Raw genomic sequence first — 17692 nt, forward strand, 5'->3', positions numbered from 1 at the left:
ACATATGTCTTGTTCGATTAAGTTCATATTTATATCCAAAAACCTCAGTTTACATTGGCGCCATGTTCAGAAATGCCTCCAAAATTGCAGAAAAAAAATTCAACTAAACTTTGATGAAAGATATATGTTTTACATAGAATTAAAGAATTAAAGATACACTTGTTCTTAATGCAACCGCTGTGTCAGATTTCAAAAGCTTTACGGCAAAAGCACAATATTCAATAATCAGTTACCCGCCAAATTGTGCAGTCAACAAAACTCATAAAAAGCATTATAAATCTTCACTTACCTTTGCTGATCTTTGTCGGAATGCACTCCCAGGACTCCCACTTCCACAAGAAATTGTCGTTTTTTTCGGTAATGTCCATCATTTATGTCCAAATAGCTATTTTTGTTAGCGTGTTTGGTAAACAAATCCAAAGCGCGTTCACTAAAAACAGACAATGTCAAAAAGTTCCGTAACAGTCAGTAGAAACATGTCAAACGATGTATTGAATCAATCTTTAGAATGTTTTTAACATAAATCTTGAATAACGTTCCAACCGGAGAATTACATTGACTTCAGATGTGCGATGGAACAGAGCTCCCTCTCATGTGAATGCGCATGGTCAAAGCATGGTCAGGTCATGATAGACCTGACTAATTCCTGTCTCCTTCGGCCCCACTTCACAGTAGAGGCATCAGACAAGGTTCTACAGACTGTTGACATCTAGTCTAAGCCGTAGGAAGTGCAAACTCATCCATATCCCACTGTGTATTCAATATGGTCTTGGTTGAAAATCGACCAACCTCAGAATTCCCACTTCCTGTTTGGATTTTTTCTCAGGTTTTTGCCTGCCATATGAGTTCTGTTATACTCACAGACATCATTCAACCAGTTTTAGAAACTTCAGAGTGTTTTCTATCCAATGTGAATAATAATATGCATATATTAGCAACTGGGACTGAGGAGCAGGCAGTTTACTATGGGCACCTCTGTGCACCTTTCATCCAATCTACTCAATACTGCCCCTGCAGCCATAAGAAGTTTAACCAACAATGCAGTTCAAGAAATAGAGTTAAGAAAATATTGACTAAATAAACCACATTTTAAATATAAAAAAGTGACACACTAAAATAACAATGAGGCTATATACGGGGTAGCGGTACCGAGTCAGTGTGCGGGGGTACAGGATAGTAATGAGGCTATAAACAGGGGGTATCGGTACCGGGTCAGTGTGCTGGGGTGCAGGTTAGTAATGAGGCTATATACAGGGGGTATCGGTACCGGGTCAGTGTGCTGGAGTGCAGGTTAGTAATGAGGCTATATACAGGGGGTATCGGTACCGGGTCAGTGTGCTGGGGTGCAGGTTAGTAATGAGGCTATATACAGGGGGTACCGGGTCAATGTGCTGGGGTGCAGGTTAGTAATGAGGCTATATACAGGGGGTAGTGGTACCTGGTCAATGTGCTGGGGTGCAGGTTAGAGGTCATTTGTACATGTAGGTAGGGGTGAAGTGACCTACACATGTATAATAAACAGCGAGTAGCAGCAGTGTACAAAACAAAGGGGACTGGAACGCTTTATTGTCCATGTCGATCCAGAGCATCCTTAACATGCTCAATGGGTGTCCTGTCTGAGTATGCAGGCCGTGGAAGAACTGGGACATTTTCAGCTTCCAGGAATTGTGTACAGATCCTTGTGACATGGGGCCTTGCATTATCCTGCTGAAACATGAGGTGATGGTGGCGGATGAATGGCATGCCAATGGGCCTCAAGAGCTCGTCACATTATCTCTGTGCATTCAAATTGCCAACGATAAAATGCAATTGGGTTCATTGTCCGTAGCTTATGCTTTCCCATACCATAACCCCACCACCCACCATGGGGCACAACGTTGACATCAGCAAACCGCTCGCCCACACGATGCCGTACTGCCATCTCGGTTTCCTGTACAGTTGAAACCGGGATTCATCCATGAAGAGTACACTTCTCCAGTGAAGGTGAGCATGTGCCTACTGAAGTTGGTTACAATGCCCAACTGCAGTCGGGTCAAGACCCTGGTGAGGATGATGAGCTTGCAGATGAGCTTCCCTGAGACTTTTTCTGACAGTTTGTACAGACATTCTTTGGTTGTGTAATCCCATGGTTTGATCAGCTGTCCGGTTGGCTGGTCTAAGACCATCCCGCAGGTGAAGAAGCCGGATGTGTAGGTCCTGGGCTGGCATGGTCTGCGGTTGTGAGGCCGGTTAGACGTACTACCAAATTCTCTAAAACGACGTTGGATGCAGTTTAAGGTAGAGAAATGAACATTCATTTCTCTGGCAACAGCTCTGTTGGACATTCCTGCAGTCAGCATGCCAATTCCCCGCTCCCTCAAAACATGAGACATCTGTGGCGTTGTGTGACAAAACCAAGTTCAAGGTGCACCTGTGTAATGATCATGCTGTTTAATCAGATTCTTGATACGCCACACCTGTCAGGTGGATGGATTATCTTGGCAAAGGAGAAAGTGTGTGCAAAGCTGTCATCAAGGCAAAGGGTGGCTATTTGAAGATTCTCAAATATAAAATATTCTTTGAATTATTACTACATGATTCCATATGTGTTATTTCATAGTTTTGATGTCTTCACTATTATTCTACAATGTAGAAAATAGTAAAAATAAAGAAAAACGAGTAGGTGTTCTAAAACTTATGACGGGGGGGTGTGTACAGTGCCCTCGGAAAGTATTGAGACCCCTTTACCTTTTCCACATTTTGTTAGGTTACAGCCTTATTCTAAAAATGCATTCAATAAAAAAAATCCTCAGCCATCTTCACACAATACCCCATAATGACAAAGCAAAAATAGGTTTTTAGAACTTTTAGCAAATGTAATAATAAAGACCCTATTTACATGCAGTGAAAGTATTCAGACCCTTTGCTATGAAACTCGAAATTGAGCTCAGGTGCATCCTGTTTCCATTGATCATCCTTCAGATGTTTCAACAACTTGATTGGAGTCCACCTGTGGTAAATTCAATTGATTGGACATGATTTGGAAATGCACACACCTGTCTATATAATGCCCCACAGTTGACAGTGCATGTCAGAGCAAAAACCATGCCATGAGGTCAAAGGAATTGTGTCGAGGCACAGATCTGGGGAAGGGTACCAAAACATTTCTGCAGCATTGAAGGTCCCCAAGAACATAGTGGCCTCCATCGTTCTTAAATGGAAGACGTTTGGAACCACCAAGACTCTTCCTAGAGCTGGCCGCCCGGCCAAACCTGAGCATTTGGGGGAGAAGGGCCTTGGTCAGGGAGGTGACCAAGAACCTGCTGGTCACTCTGACAGAGCTCCAGAGTTCCTCTGTGGAGATGGTAGAACCTTCCAGAAGGACAACCATCTCTGCAGCACCACCAATCAGGCCTTTATGGTAGAGTGATCAGACAGAAGCCACTCCCCAGTAAAAGGTACATGACAGCCCGCTTGGAGTTTGTCAAAAGGCACCTAAAGGACTCAGACCATAAGAAACAAGATTCTCTGGTCTGATAAATCCTAGATTGAACTCTTTGGCCTGAATGCCAAGCGTCACGTCTGGAGGAAACCTGACACCATCCCTACGGTAACGCATGGTGGTGGCAGCATCATGCTGAGGGGATGTTTTTCAGCGGCAGTGACTGGGAGACAAGTCAGGATTGAGGGAAAGATGTACAGAGAGATCCTTGATGAAAACCTGCTCCAGAGCACTCAGGACCTCAGACTGGGGCAAAGGTTCACCTTCCAACAGGACCTCGACCCTAAGCACACAGCCAAGACAATGCAGGAGTGGCTTCGGGACAAGTCTCAATGTCCTTGAGTGGCCCAACCAGAGCCAAAACTTGAACCCGATCGAACATCTCTGGAGAGACCTCAAAATAGCTGTGCAACGACGCTCCCCACCCAACCTGACGGAGTTTAATGGATCTGCGGAGAAGAATGGGAGAAACTTCCAAAATACAGGTGTGCCAAGCTTGTAGCGTCACACCCAAGAAGACTCAATGCTGTAATCGCTGCCAAGTGTGCTATAACAAAGTACTCACTAAAGGGTGTGAATACTTATGTAAATGTGATATTTCAGTTTTTTATTTTTAATAAATTAGCTAACATTTCTAATACCCTGTTTTTGCTTTGTCATTATGGGTTATTGTGTGTAGATTGATTAGGGAAAAAACGATTTAATCAATTTCAGAATACTGTTGTAAGTCAAGGGGTCTGAATGCTTTCCGATGGCACTGTATGTACTGTTATTTTTTTGTTGAAATAGTGCACATTCAGGAATACTGTATACCCCGGTATTGTACAGAAACGATATGACTGTATGAAATGCCATCCTGACTCATGCGTTTATGTGTGAATCATTAAAGTTACCCGGAAGGTTGCTAGACTAGTAACCGGAAGGTTGCTAGATCGAATCCCCGAGCTGACAAGGTAATAATCTGTTGTTCTGCCCCTGAACCTCGGCCGTCGTTGTAACTAACAATTTGTTCTTAACTGAATTGCCTAGTTAAATAAAGGTTAAAAAAAGTGCTTCGGGCTACAGCTTAAGAGGATGAGAACGATGCTGAATGGGTGTAAACTAAGAAAATATATTATTTAAGAGCTTTTTCTCCTACTTGTCTCAAGTTCTTAGTTTATTTTTTTTTACACTTTTATAAAATGTTTATAAAATTTTGGTAAGCTCACCTTCCTGAATTCAGTCACATATGGTGTATTCTATTTGAGGATCTTGCCTTGTTGTTGACATGTTTTTATTTGTCTCTTACAGATCCTGCAGAGCATTGCCAACCATGTTTTATTCACCAAAGAGGAGCACATGAGGCCTTTCAATGACTTTGTCAAAAGCAACTTTGATGCAGCTAGAAGGTATGATAAAATAAGGATCTCTTCCCTCACTGAAATCTATTAGGTTAATGAGTATCCAATAAAAACACCCATCAGGCCTAGCTGAATCTTGTTCATTTGTCCTTTTGTGTTGTAGGTTTTTCCTGGACATTGCATCAGACTGCCCTGCCAGTGACTCCGTCAACCACAGCCTGTCCTTCATCAGTGATGGCAATGTTCTGGCCCTGCACCGGCTGCTGTGGAACAACCAGGAGAAGATAGGACAGTACCTCTCCAGCAACAGGTGAGTGGGCTGAACAGTCCAACAGAGTTGTGTTGTATTGCTTGGGACGACTTCGATGTTTAAGAGAGATATCTGTTTCTATGTAAGATGTTTTACATAACCCAGATCTTTAGGATGAACTGAAGCCCACATTTGTTTACACCAATCTGAGAAGCCCAGCTCACAGGAAGCGTTGTTTGAAACTATTGTACACCTCTGTATCTGCTGCGTGTGGAAGAGGCTTATCAGAGAGTAGACTGGATCAAATAACATTTTATTTGTCACATGCGCTGAATACAACAGGTTACACTGAAATGCTTACTTACAAGCCCTAAACCAACAATGCAGTTAAGAAAAATACGTGTTTAGTAAAAGATGGATAAGTAAAAAACGAACATAATTATAGAGCAGCAGTAAAATAACAGTAGCGAGGTTATATACAGGGGGTATCGGTACAGAGTCATTGTGCGGGGGAGTACACGTCTGCCGTGCTAACTACTTCCTTGTTCTTCTTCAGGGATCACAAGGCAGTCGGGAGACGGCCGTTTGACAAGATGGCTACCCTCCTGGCCTACCTGGGGCCCCCAGAGCACAAACCTGTGGCTGACACCCACTGGTCCAGCCTCAACCTCACCAGCTCCAAGTTTGAAGAATTTATGACAAGGTACACACATCAAGTTACTATTAATCACATAGATCTCACTGTCACAAGCCAGTCTCATAAAACTGGATATGATAGTATCTGAGGCAGGGGTTGTTTTATTAGTACTCTGAAAGTACCTCCAATCTTGTATTTGCTGCCTCAGACACCAGGTACATGAGAAAGAGGAGTTCAAAGCCCTGAAGACCCTCAACATCTTCTACCAGGCTGGCACCTCCAAGAACGGCAACCCTGTCTTCTACTACATCACACGCAGGTGAGGCCTGCAGACTGTCACATTTCAACAGAGTCACAAAACGCTCTATTCACTTCATGATGCATTTATTCAGAAACATTGATGCTGGAAACATTTTAAAACGAGGCATTGAGTTGGAGCACTCAACATAAAAAGGCATAGATTAATTTATTTTAGCTCACCTTAATCCATTGTACAGATGAGAACAGGTGTCTTTCTCAGTGAATTGGCAGTTGCACTTAGGCCACTAGGCTATAAATATGAGCTATTTAGACACAACAATGTAAGAAAATAATGTTTCAAGGTAAATGGCAAATTAATACCAATAATAAGAGATCATGTCTGGTTAATCAATAGCATGTCTGGTTAATCAATATGGAATCATGAAATAAGCAGAAAAAGTGTTAAACAAATAAAAATATATTTGAGATTCTTCAAAGTAGCCACCCTTTGGCTTGATGACAGCTTTGCACACTCTTGGAATTCTCTCAACCAGCTTCATGAGGTGGAATGCATTTCAATTAACAGGTGTGCCTTGTTAAAAGTAAATTTGTGGAATTTATTTCCTTAATGTGTTTGAGCCAATCCGTTGTGTTGTGACAAGATAGGGGTGATATACAGAAGATGGTAAAAGACCAAGCCCTTATTATGGCAAGAACAGCTCAAATAAGCAGAGAGAAATTACATTCCATCATTACTTTAACACATGAAGGCCAGTCAATCTGGATTTTTTTTTGTGTCACTGGTTTACACACAATACCCCATAATGTCAAAGTGGAATTATGTTTTTGGAAATTTGACAAATTAATAACAAATTAAACGCTGAAATGTCTTGAGCCAATAAGTATTCAACCCCTTTGTTTTGGCAAGCCTAAATAATTTAAGGTGTAAAATTTGCTTAAGTCATATATAATACGTTGCATGGACTCACTCTGTGTGCAATAAGTGTTTAACATGATTTTTGAATGACTACCTTATCTCTGTACCTCACACATTGTCTGTTAGGTCCCTCAGTCGAGCAGTGAATTTAAAACAGATTCAACCACAAAGACCAGGGAAGTTTTCCAATGCCTCGCAAAGAAGGGCACCTATTGGTATGTGGGTGAAAGTCCCTTGGAGCATGGTGAGGTTATTAATCACACTTTGGATGGTGTATCAATACACTCAGTCACTACAAAGATACAGGCGTTCTTCCAACTCAGTTGCCTCAGTGGAAGGTCAATGGTGACTAAGACAGAGTTAAAAAAATAGTTTAATGGCTGTGATAGGATAAAACTGAAGATGGATCAACAACATTGTAGTTACTCCACAATACTAATTTAATTGACAGAGTGAAACGAAGCAAGCCTGTACAGAATAAAAATATTCCAAGGCATGCATCCTGTTTGCAACGACACACTAAAGTGATACTGCAAAAAAATGTGGCAAAGCAATTCACTTTTTTTTCTGAATACCAAGTGTTATGTTTGGGGCAAATCCAATTCAACACATTACTGAGTACCACTCTTAATATTTTCAAGCATAGTGGTGTCTGATTCATGTTATGGGTATGCTTGTAATTAAGGACTGGAGTTTTTCAGGATAAAAAAAGAAATGGAATTGAGCTAAGCACAGGCAAAATTCATGAGGACAACCTGGTTGTCTGCTTTCCACCAGACATTGGGAGATGCATTCACCTTTCAGCAGGACAATAACCTAAAACCCAAGGCCAACTCTATACTGGAGTTGCTTACCAAGAAGACCGTGAATCTTCCTGAGTGTCCGAGTTACAGTTTTGACTTAAATCTGCTTGAAAATCTGTGGCAAGACCTGAAATTGGTTGTCTAGAAATGATCAACAACCAATTTCACAGAGCTTGAAGAATTTTTGGAAAAGAATAATGGGCAAATGTTGCACTATCCAGGTGTGGAAAGCTCTTAGAGATTTACACAGAAAGATTCACAGCTATAATTGCTGCCAAAGGTGCTTTTACAAATTATTGACTCAGTGGTGTGAATACTCATGTAAATGAGATATTTCTGTATTTCATTTTCAATAAATGTGTAACTATTTCTAAAAACATGTTTTCAATTTGTCATTATGGGATATTGAATCCATTTTGAATTCGGGGTGTAACGCAACAAAGTGTGGAATAAATCAAGGAGTATGAATACTTTCTGAAGGCACTGTATGTAGTCAAAAAAAAATTGTACCTGTGTGGCATAGGATGTGAAGTCTGAAACCACTTGAAGCTGGGATGTCCCTCCCTCCATTTCATTTGGTCTTCCGACTGTCCATCAACTCCTGGCTAAACCCTACGTCACAGCCACTGACAAAGCACATGCATGCAATCCTTACATCGTAGTGCAGAAGGAGAGAGTGGTCACTATTGCATACTCAGAGATCGATTTATTGCCATTCATCTAAATTATTTCATAGATTTTTTTAACCAACACTTTCTCTTTGTCATAGATGGAAAATATTGATATGAGTTCAGGAATCCAAGCTAGAGCTCCGTGTGACGTTCACAGCGATGGGGGCAGACATTTTGATCAAGAGATCTTTAGAAAATATGCACATTTTCTCTAACACTAAATATACAAATATGTATTTCATAGTTATAAGGAATGTGAAATCGTATAGTTATTGGTTTTATACTTTGATTATACAATATTTAAAAAGCATATGTCATTTCAAGACTTATTCATACAGTTTTGTTGAATAGGAAATGCATCATATGATATTTTTATATTTGTACTTGAGCTTGTGTCCCCAAAAGTGACTACACCTCAGCAATTTATAACTATTTTTACCAGAAAGGTTAGATTTGAGTGTGCAGCCTTACTAATTATTGTTTATGGCCCTCTCATGATGAAGTTGTTTTCAGGGATTACGTAGATTACATATAGTTACATTTATAAAGTTTTAAGGTCACACTACATTTTAAATAACTGACTTGAATGCAAGTAAATTTACTGCAATTAACATCTCACCAATTATAACAGGACCACCAGCACCATTCAAAGATCTCTGCCACTTACCTGTTGTTATGAGCAGCGTAAACCCTCTCACCTGCAGTGGTTTATGAGCAGCGTAAACCCTCACCTGCAGTGGTTTGTGAACAAAGTGAACCCTCTCACCTGCAGTGGTTTGTGAACAAAGTGAACCCTCTCACCTGCAGTGGTTTATGAGCAGAGTGAACCCTCTCACCTGCAGTGGTTTGTGAACAAAGTGAACCCTCTCACCTGCAGTGGTTTGTGAACAAAGTGAACCCTCTCACCTGCAGTGGTTTGTGAACAAAGTGAACCCTCTCACCTGCAGTGGTTTATGAGCAGAGTGAACCCTCTCACCTGCAGTGGTTTGTGAACAAAGTGAACCCTCTCACCTGCAGTGGTTTGTGAACAAAGTGAACCCTCTCACCTGCAGTGGTTTGTGAACAAAGTGAACCCTCTCACCTGCAGTGGTTTGTGAACAAAGTGAACCCTCTCACCTGCAGTGGTTTGTGAACAAAGTGAACCCTCTCACCTGCAGTGGTTTGTGAACAAAGTGAACCCTCTCACCTGCAGTGGTTTGTGAACAAAGTGAACCCTCTCACCTGCAGTGGTTTGTGAACAAAGTGAACCCTCTCACCTGCAGTGGTTTGTGAACAAAGTGAACCCTCTCACCTGCAGTGGTGACGATTGTAGAAGAGCCAACAGTTTGGGATGAGGGATTTTATTGTACCTGGCTAATGACATCATTATAGTTGACCATTGGCAGCGAACCTCAGGGGTATGGCCAGTATTTTTGTTGAGCCTTACCAATTGAAGTTCACAATGCTGTCTTTACCTGAGATCCACTCATCTACAGCCCATAGACATTCACGCTCTCACACACACACACACACACACACACACGCACACACACACACTGTGGTGCCAATAGAAACAAAGGTACAGTATGGTGCCACCTGCTGCTGAGTCAAGGTCATAGCCTATAGAATGTTTGGAAATAACTCTGTTTAATAGTCAAGAAACAGGCAAACACATCTCGGAGGTGAAGTAAGGGCCATTAAGGAACTATTAAAAGTTAACGATGAAAACAGAGTTATGCAGATAGTGAATACTAAAGCATAGTTTTTCAACATCCCAATAATGATGTGTACAGTGGTAGACTGGTAGTGTAAAATGTACATCGATGCTACCTGTGCATGTCATATGTTGTTGATTAGTCATGCAGAAGAGTGCATTTGAGAGATAGTAAGTGTCTGACACAGTATTCAGAATGGTAAGAAAACAGAATGTTGGTTTAATGACACTCATTCGTGTATGTTTGTGCAGTTGTCCAATAGACTGACAAGGACATTTAACTCCAGACATTTTAATTTAACTTTCAGAGAACGTACAGGGTGAGAGTCAGGAGGAGCCACAGGTTCAGTACTAGTGGGAGTGTAGACCTGGGGGCTGGGCTGGTGTTGTGGTCCGGGGAGCCACCCTGGTTGGCCCTCTTGACACTCCTGGTGCGGAGGGTGGCCGTTCTCCTTGTGATGGTAGAGGGGTTGTTAGTGGTGAAGGCTGTATCTGTGGTGTAGATGCTGTCAGTAGTAAAGGTTGTGTCTGTTATGTAGGTGTCGTCTGTGTTTGACGTGCTGCTGTCGGTGTGGGACCTGTCAGTGGGCAGGGTGGAAATGGCCAGAGGGGTTGAGGTGAACGGGTAGTGGTCTGTGAAGAGGTTGTTGTTCTCTGGTCCACTGGGGCGTCCTGGGCCTCTCCTGGTGTGGAGCTGGGTGTTGAGCAGGGCAGACTCGGACAGGTACCAAGGCCACCTGGTGAGGGCCTCTGGGGGAGGAGGGTGGCTCAGCTCCTCCTGAGTACCAGCAGCCAGGGGAGGCTGAGTGTAGGAGGCAAAGTGCCACCCACCAGTCCTGGCCGGGTGGGGCTCTCCACAGACGGGGTGAGTGTGGCAGGGGCAGCCAAGCACGCGGGTGAAAGTGTGCTGGAGCCAGGCCAGCAGGTGGGTGATGTTGGTCTGGTGCTCACAGGCCCAGGGGTTGTCCCCCAGGGAGAGGAGGCTCAGGCTGCCCAGCTGGCTGAAGGCCTCGGGGCCCACAGAGGAGAAGCGGTTGGAGTGCAGGTAGAAGGTGGTCAGCCTGGACATCCGGTTCAGCGTGCCAGGCAGGATCTGCACCAGGGAGTTGTGGGACAGGTCTACGGTCTCCAAGCTGGCGGGCATGTTGGTGGGCACGGTCCAGAAGTGGTTGTGGCTGAAGTTGAGCAGGCGTAGGCTGGTCAGGGTGTTGTTGATGAACACGGCCCGCTCCAGCTTATTGTTGGACAGGTCTAGGACCCGCAGGTTCCACTGGTAGGCCGTGTCATTCTTGTCCAGTAGGTGGATGTGGTTGGCTGCAGCGTGGAGCTCCCACAGTGCCTTTGGCAGGTCGGTGGGCAGGCGGACCAGCCTGTTGTGGGACAGGTCAAGGGTTCGGAGGTGGGCGAAGGTACTCAGCTGGCCGTCCAGGTCATGAATGCGGTTGTGAGACAGGTTGAGGGAGTGCAGGTTGTGCTGCAGGCCCAGGGGCAGCGTCCTCAGGCCCCTCCAGGAACAGTCCACCTCTCTGTGGCTGCGGTTACAGGTACACATGGGGGGGCAGACAGCCAGGGCCTGGAGACACAGCAGCATCAACAGCCATAGCACGGCCACACAGTGGGGAGGGCCACTGGGGGGCATCAGTAGCACACGCCTTGAAACACAGGAGGAATGGTTTAGAAACATGATGGCAAACCCACTTTATTAGCTAGGCTACATATCAGCAGCATCTAGTAGTAAACCCTTATAGTCCACGTAGGTAGTAGACCAAGAACTAGCAGTGTGAATGAATGAGGCAGACTGCAGTAGTGGAGTAGAGGCTGCTGAACAGACTAGAGACCACAGTTCAGATCTCATTCTCTCCCATTCTGCTCTGCCCCTCTCTCTCCCATTCTGCTCTGCACCTCTCTCTCCCATTCTGCGCTGCCCCTCTCTCTCCCATTCTGCTCTGCCCCTCTCTCTCCCATTCTGCTCTGCCTCTCTCTCCCATTCTGCTCTGCCCCTCTCTCTCCCATTCTGCTCTGCCCCTCTCTCTCCCATTCTGCTCTGCCCCTCTCTCTCCCATTCTGCTCTGCCCCTCTCTCTCCCATTCTGCTCTGCCCCTCTCTCTCCCATTCTGCTCTGCCCCTCTCTCTCCCATTTTGCTCTGCACCTCTCTCTCTCCCATGGAGGCTCCCTAATATCTGGCACATGGAGGCAGTGCATGCACTGTACCACCACACCTGAACATGTATGACTGTGACCTCTATAATTATGCAGGTATAGTAATCAGGCAGTGTGTGTAGAGATGCACTCAGTCACAGTGCTGCAGATATACCTTCTCCAGCATGCTCATGCATGCAACACAGTATGTGAGTAGGGTTTAAACGTTTGTCTTCAACGCCTACAGTCCGGGACCTATTTATTTAGGGAGTTCCCCCATCCTCCCTAGCAACAGACTAGTGGGCAGTGTCATGCTTTGACTACAATGGCTTGTAGATTGTTTTGAAGAGGATGTTCTGATTGGCTTGGGTTATTAGTCTGTAGGGGATACCTTTTAGAAGATGGTTGTAGTTCGCTTGAGGTGGGAATTCCCTGCTGTCCCATTTCACTGATGTTAATTAGCCTGTTCAATATATAGCCCAGTTAGTGAGTGTCAGCTATTGAGCAGGGAGTTGTTCCTACTAGAACAGGCTGACTAGATGGGTATTATAAATTACTATGGAGAGGACTGAGACACCGGCCAGTCCCACAGCAAGCCAGAGTCAGAGATGATGTATTGTGAGCAGTGCAGATATTGTTACTGTAGCACCACGGTCATGTTTGTAAGGTTGTGTGTGTGTGCATTGCTACTTTCTTGATTTTCTATTTGATTCCATCGGTGTGTGAGAGTAGCGACACTCACCTTTTCCTCATCTTTGCATTCCAGTCTCTCCTCTCCTCTGTGGTCCCCAGCCCAGGCTGATCTCCTGCCTTTGTCTCCTGAAACACTGGAGTGGCTGCTGCAATGCTGATGAGGGATTTTCCTGTGTTTGACCGGTTTTCGCTCATTCACTGTTTTTAACGCTCTCTTCCTTTTCCCTTCTTACCTTTTGAGGCTGTTTTGTCCCCTGGTTTTGTCCTTCATCCCTCTTTCTTCTCTGGAGGATGGACTGTTAGGAGGATCTGTCTCTTCTTCTATCCTTTAGGTTCAGTGATGCAGGGAGCATTAAACAGTGTAAGCTCCTACTGCTTGAGCAGCCACTGCCGGCTCTGTGCAGGGAAGAGTGTGTGTCTTGGGGAGGGGGAAAGTGGGAGGGGAGTAGAGTAGAGGGATGCAGAGCAGCTCATAGCTATTGATGACTGAGGAGCTGGGGACTGCTGACGCCAATGTTTCATAATCACTATCCTTTCACTCATTCAAATAAATCTCTTCCTGTCTCTCTCTCTCCACACACCTTCCTCTTTCCATTTCTCTGTATTAAACTAGCACTACCAATATAATTCCACTGACTCACTGCACCATGGAAGTGAATTGATTTTGTTATGGCACAGCAATGTTTTTCATATTTACTATAATAGTTATGTACCCAATTTGAAGGCCCCCCCTACAAATATTGCTGTAATGGAAAACCTTTGCATCTGGATTGATGTTAGTGTCAGTATTATGTCATCACGGACAACCCATTTTAGACTTGGCATGCAATACATCCACGCATTCATCATGTTGTCAGCCATAAGTAGCTGAATAAATATCTCGGAAAGACGCTGGGAACACAAAGAAGGGATCCGTGGCGGTGTGGAAGTTTAGAATGGGGTTTTGTGCTGCTTCGTTGTTTTTTTCCCTCTCTGGTCAGTGAAAACAGGGCATTCTTTGAGATCCCAGTGGTACTGCCCAGCAGAGAGACGGACTCACTCTGCTTACTAATACCCAGCCTCACACGCTCTGTAATGGATGGTCTTGCACACTCTCTCACACACACACACACTCACACACATTTAGCTGTCTCTCAGACACACTCTCTGTAGCAGAGAAGCACTCAGGAAGCACTTGACAAGGTGTCGTAATGCTTTATTGTTGTATACAAAGGATAGATGGAGCTAGAGTAGAAACATGTGAATTCTTCTTTACTGTAGAGAAAAGACCAAGAAAGTGATGTTGAATTGTAGTAATACATTGTGAGAGAGTTTCTGGAAGAGCTTTGTTGCTTAAAATCCTCTTAATGCAGTCTCTTTACTTGACCTGATACTACAGTTCAGTGCTGGTGGTGGTGGTTGTTTCTGCTTTTGTAATATTAACAGCATTTCTATTGCATTTAGAATGTCTAAAAAAGAAGTGAGGGAAATGGGAGATGAAATGTGACAACAAGCAAGCTGTGATATATCCACTAGACAAAATACGAGTCCTCTGATCAGTGACACTGAGGAATGCTCTACATTTGAACAAATATTTATTTTTGTTTTTCAAAAATACAAATTAATACAAATATCAAACATTCACATTATAGTCAACTTCTTCTTGTACATGAATGTGTATTACATTATCATAACAGTAATTATTTCATAGGTTTTGAATGAGAATGCAAACATGGTGTATAAAGCTACTGTGGTATTGAAAAATCACTCTATTTGTCTACACAAACACCTGTCAGTGCGAAAGCAGATGGTCTCTTTAGGGCATGTCAATAGAAGCTGTTGTATAAAACTGTGCTGTACCAATCAGTATGCGGTCTGAGAAGGTCACCATGAGTGCGCCACTCACCCCACCACCACATCACTGGAGGCCTGGGAGGAAGGAGAGGCTGTTGTGGCTGCGGGGTCAGAGGGCTCTGCAGGCTGGTTGTTGGTGACTGGGCTCTCTTGGCTGGGGGTCGACGCTCCATTTTCAGCACTTCCTGACGTGACGTTAGCTGTGGCTGCCTCCTTCTCTTTCTTCTTGGGCGTGGCTTTCGCCGTCTCATCTTTCCCTTGCTCCTTGACTTCCTTCTCTGGCTCCTCTTTCTTGCCCCTCTCCCCCTCCTGCGTCTGTCTGAGCTCTGGCATCATCAGGCTGGTCTCACTGGGCTCAGAGCCAGGCCTCTCCTTGGTCTTCTGCCCAGAACCACTCACCAGGTCTACGTTGCTGCGGGTGGGGCGGCTGCTGATGGTTCTGCTACATAGCTGGTGTTTCAGGTGGAACACCTGGTATAACAGCACCACGGTGGAGACCAGCAGGATGGTACACAGGACCACCAGGCAACCCGTCACTATCAGCAGGATGGTGGCATCCATCTCTTTAAACAGACAGTCGGCACAGGGATTGGGATGGGCCTTAGTGTAGGCTCTGGATGGTGTGTTGGTGGTTGCTGGGATGTTGGTTACAGATGTTGCCCTAGTGGAGTGTGTTGTTGAGGTTTGATTTGTTGCTGTGGTTAAACCTGTAGTTACAGATGGTCCCATGGTTGTGTCAGGGTTAGCCCCATATCCCATTAGTACTACACTGTACAGCAAGAGGCAGACCTGGGAGCCATTCATATTTCTATCGGGAAAGAGTGAGAAAAAGAGTGAGGTTGACTGGTGACTCTCAAAGTATAATAGGATCTCAATTTGTGCTTATTTTCTTTGTAACAGTTCCTATTGTGATTTCATGTGAGTCAGTTTCCATACTGTCTGATTCAGAGTCAGTTTCCATACTGTCTGATTCAATCAGCAGTCGGAGATCAATGCTCTCATCTGAGATTTCACGTCTTGATTCATCTGAACCATTATCATTCAGAATATATTTTAGATCATTGACGATCAATGTTCACTTCCAGTTTAGGCCAGCACATTTTTATTTTTTTTACTGATATTATACAATTTCTATCTCCCAGAAAATGTAGCTCAAGCGATTCTGGTCAATATAGACCGTAACCTATACATTCTGGGTATGATGAACAAAATCTCGCTATTGAATTTCCTTATAGTTAGGTTCTCAAAATAGACTATACAATTTTGTATATATAAAAAAAAAAGAAAAAAAAAAAGACTATTTCCAAACTTTTTTCTGTTCTTAAATATGTTAATGTCACTTACCTTGACGGAGTTGACAAGTTTGTTTGTGGTACTTCGTAACACAGGAGAAGCCAGGCAAGATTTTTTTTTAAAACACCTTTATCTGTGAGCAATTTTATAGAAGAGAAATGTCTGGGGGGGAAAAAAGGGGTGTGAGAAGCATTCAAGCCTTCGTCACGCTCGCACAGTAATGATATGTTTCCTGTACCGCTCTTACTTCTCCTTTGCTGCTTTATTTGAAGCTAACTGTAACTTCCAAAATAACGGAAACACTTGAGTAAACGAAGGATACAAAGTATATTGAAAGCACTTGAATCTACACAGGTGTGCTTCCTGATTTAATTAAGCAATTAACACCCCCATCATGCTTAGGGTCATGTATAAAAATGCTGGGTAGGCCATTATCTTTCCCATTATTTTGGCTACCATGGCTATGTCCCCATCCACAGGGCACGAGTGGTCACTGAATGGTTTGATGAGCATGAAAATGATGTAAACCATATGGCATGGCTGTCTCAGTCACCAGATCTCAACCCTATTGAACACTTATGGGAGATTCTGGAGCCGTGACTGAGACAGTGTTTTCCACCACCATCTACAAAACACCAAATGATGGAATTTCTCGTGGAAGAATGGCGTCGCATCCCTCCAATAGAGTTCCAGACACTTGTAGAATCTATGCCAACTTTACCAAGGTGCATTGAAGCTGTTCTGGCCCAATGCCCTATTAAGATGCTTTATGTTAGTGTTTCCTTTATTTTGGAAGTTACCTGTATATCAGTTTGTGTGTGTGTGTGATGATTAGCTTGGTCACACAGAAGCCAGAGAGAAAGCACTATGGTTAACACCCTACAACAGGTGGGCTGTTGAGAGAAGTGGAAACATGCTGTGTTGTCTTGGAGACGAGAAGTGTTTGTTATAATTACTAATCAAATTGTATTTGTCACATGCGCCAAATACAACGTGTAGACCTTACAGTGAAATGCTTACTTACAAGCCCATAAACCAACAATGCAATTTTAAGAAAAATACCTAAAAAGAAAATAAATAAAAGTAACAAAGAGCAGCAGTAAAATAACAATAGCAAGGCTATATACAGGGGGTACTGGTACAATGTGCGGGGGCACCAGTTAGTCGAGGTAATTGAGGTAATATGTACAGTCGGAAGTTTACATACACTTATGTTGGAGTCATTAAAACTCGCTTTTCAACCACTCCGCAAGTCGGTTAGGACATCTACTTTGCATGACACAAGTCATTTTTCCAACAATTGTTTACAGACAGATTATTTCACTTATAATTCACTGTATCACAATTCCAGTGGGTCAGAAGTTTACATACACTAAATTGACTGTGCCTTTAAACAGCTTGGAAAATTCCAGGAAATGATGTCATGGCTTCAGAAGCTTTTGATAGGCTAATTGACATCATTTGAGTCAATTGGAGGTGTACCTGTGGATGTATTTCAAGGCCTACCTTCAAACTCAGTGCCTCTTTGCTTGACATCATGGGAAAATCAAAAGAAATCAGCCAAGACATTCTAGGCATCCACAAGTCTGGTTCATCCTTGGGAGCCATTTCCAAACACCTGAAGATACCACGTTCATCTGTTCAAACAGTAGTACGCAAGTATAAACACCATGGGACCACT

General features: G+C 43.7%; 3 protein-coding genes across 4 annotated transcripts in view; 1 reads left to right on the forward strand and 2 right to left on the reverse strand.

Annotated features, from left to right (window-relative positions):
* Positions 1–17692, forward strand: part of LOC139537209 (neurofibromin) — an 88319-nt gene that overhangs the window by 33158 nt on the left and 37469 nt on the right. For both annotated transcript variants that reach the window (XM_071338264.1, XM_071338265.1), the window contains exons 32-35: positions 4772–4869; positions 4985–5131; positions 5628–5774; positions 5917–6027. In XM_071338264.1, the coding sequence (XP_071194365.1) occupies positions 4772–4869; positions 4985–5131; positions 5628–5774; positions 5917–6027 (503 nt within the window). The remainder of the gene's footprint in view (positions 1–4771; positions 4870–4984; positions 5132–5627; positions 5775–5916; positions 6028–17692) is intronic.
* LOC139537207 (oligodendrocyte-myelin glycoprotein-like) lies at positions 9964–13280 on the reverse strand. Its single transcript, XM_071338262.1, has 2 exons — positions 12935–13280; positions 9964–11704 (listed from the first exon to the last, which is right to left on the reverse strand). Exons 1-2 carry the CDS (start codon positions 13078–13080, stop codon positions 10357–10359), a joined length of 1494 nt encoding a protein of 497 aa, XP_071194363.1. The 5' UTR covers positions 13081–13280; the 3' UTR covers positions 9964–10356.
* LOC139537208 (uncharacterized) lies at positions 14064–16221 on the reverse strand. The gene is made up of 2 exons (XM_071338263.1): positions 16063–16221; positions 14064–15526 (listed from the first exon to the last, which is right to left on the reverse strand). The coding sequence occupies exon 2, from the start codon at positions 15520–15522 to the stop codon at positions 14767–14769; it is 756 nt and encodes a 251-aa protein (XP_071194364.1). The 5' UTR covers positions 15523–15526; positions 16063–16221; the 3' UTR covers positions 14064–14766.

This window comes from Salvelinus alpinus, chromosome 13, assembly GCF_045679555.1.
Source record: "Salvelinus alpinus chromosome 13, SLU_Salpinus.1, whole genome shotgun sequence".
Taxonomy (NCBI): domain Eukaryota; kingdom Metazoa; phylum Chordata; class Actinopteri; order Salmoniformes; family Salmonidae; genus Salvelinus; species Salvelinus alpinus.

What these genes read in the sequence shown, in the direction of transcription:
- LOC139537207 (XM_071338262.1), bottom strand. Translation starts at nt 13,080, where the DNA reads ATGAGCGAAAACCGGTCAAACACAGGAAAATCCCTCATCAGCATTGCA. An exon ending in AATGCAAAGATGAGGAAAAG is followed by an intron (nt 11,705 to 12,934) that starts GTGAGTGTCGCT and finishes CTGTGTTTCAAG; the next exon opens with GCGTGTGCTACTGATGCCCC.
- LOC139537208 (XM_071338263.1), bottom strand. Translation starts at nt 15,522, where the DNA reads ATGAATGGCTCCCAGGTCTGCCTCTTGCTGTACAGTGTAGTACTAATG.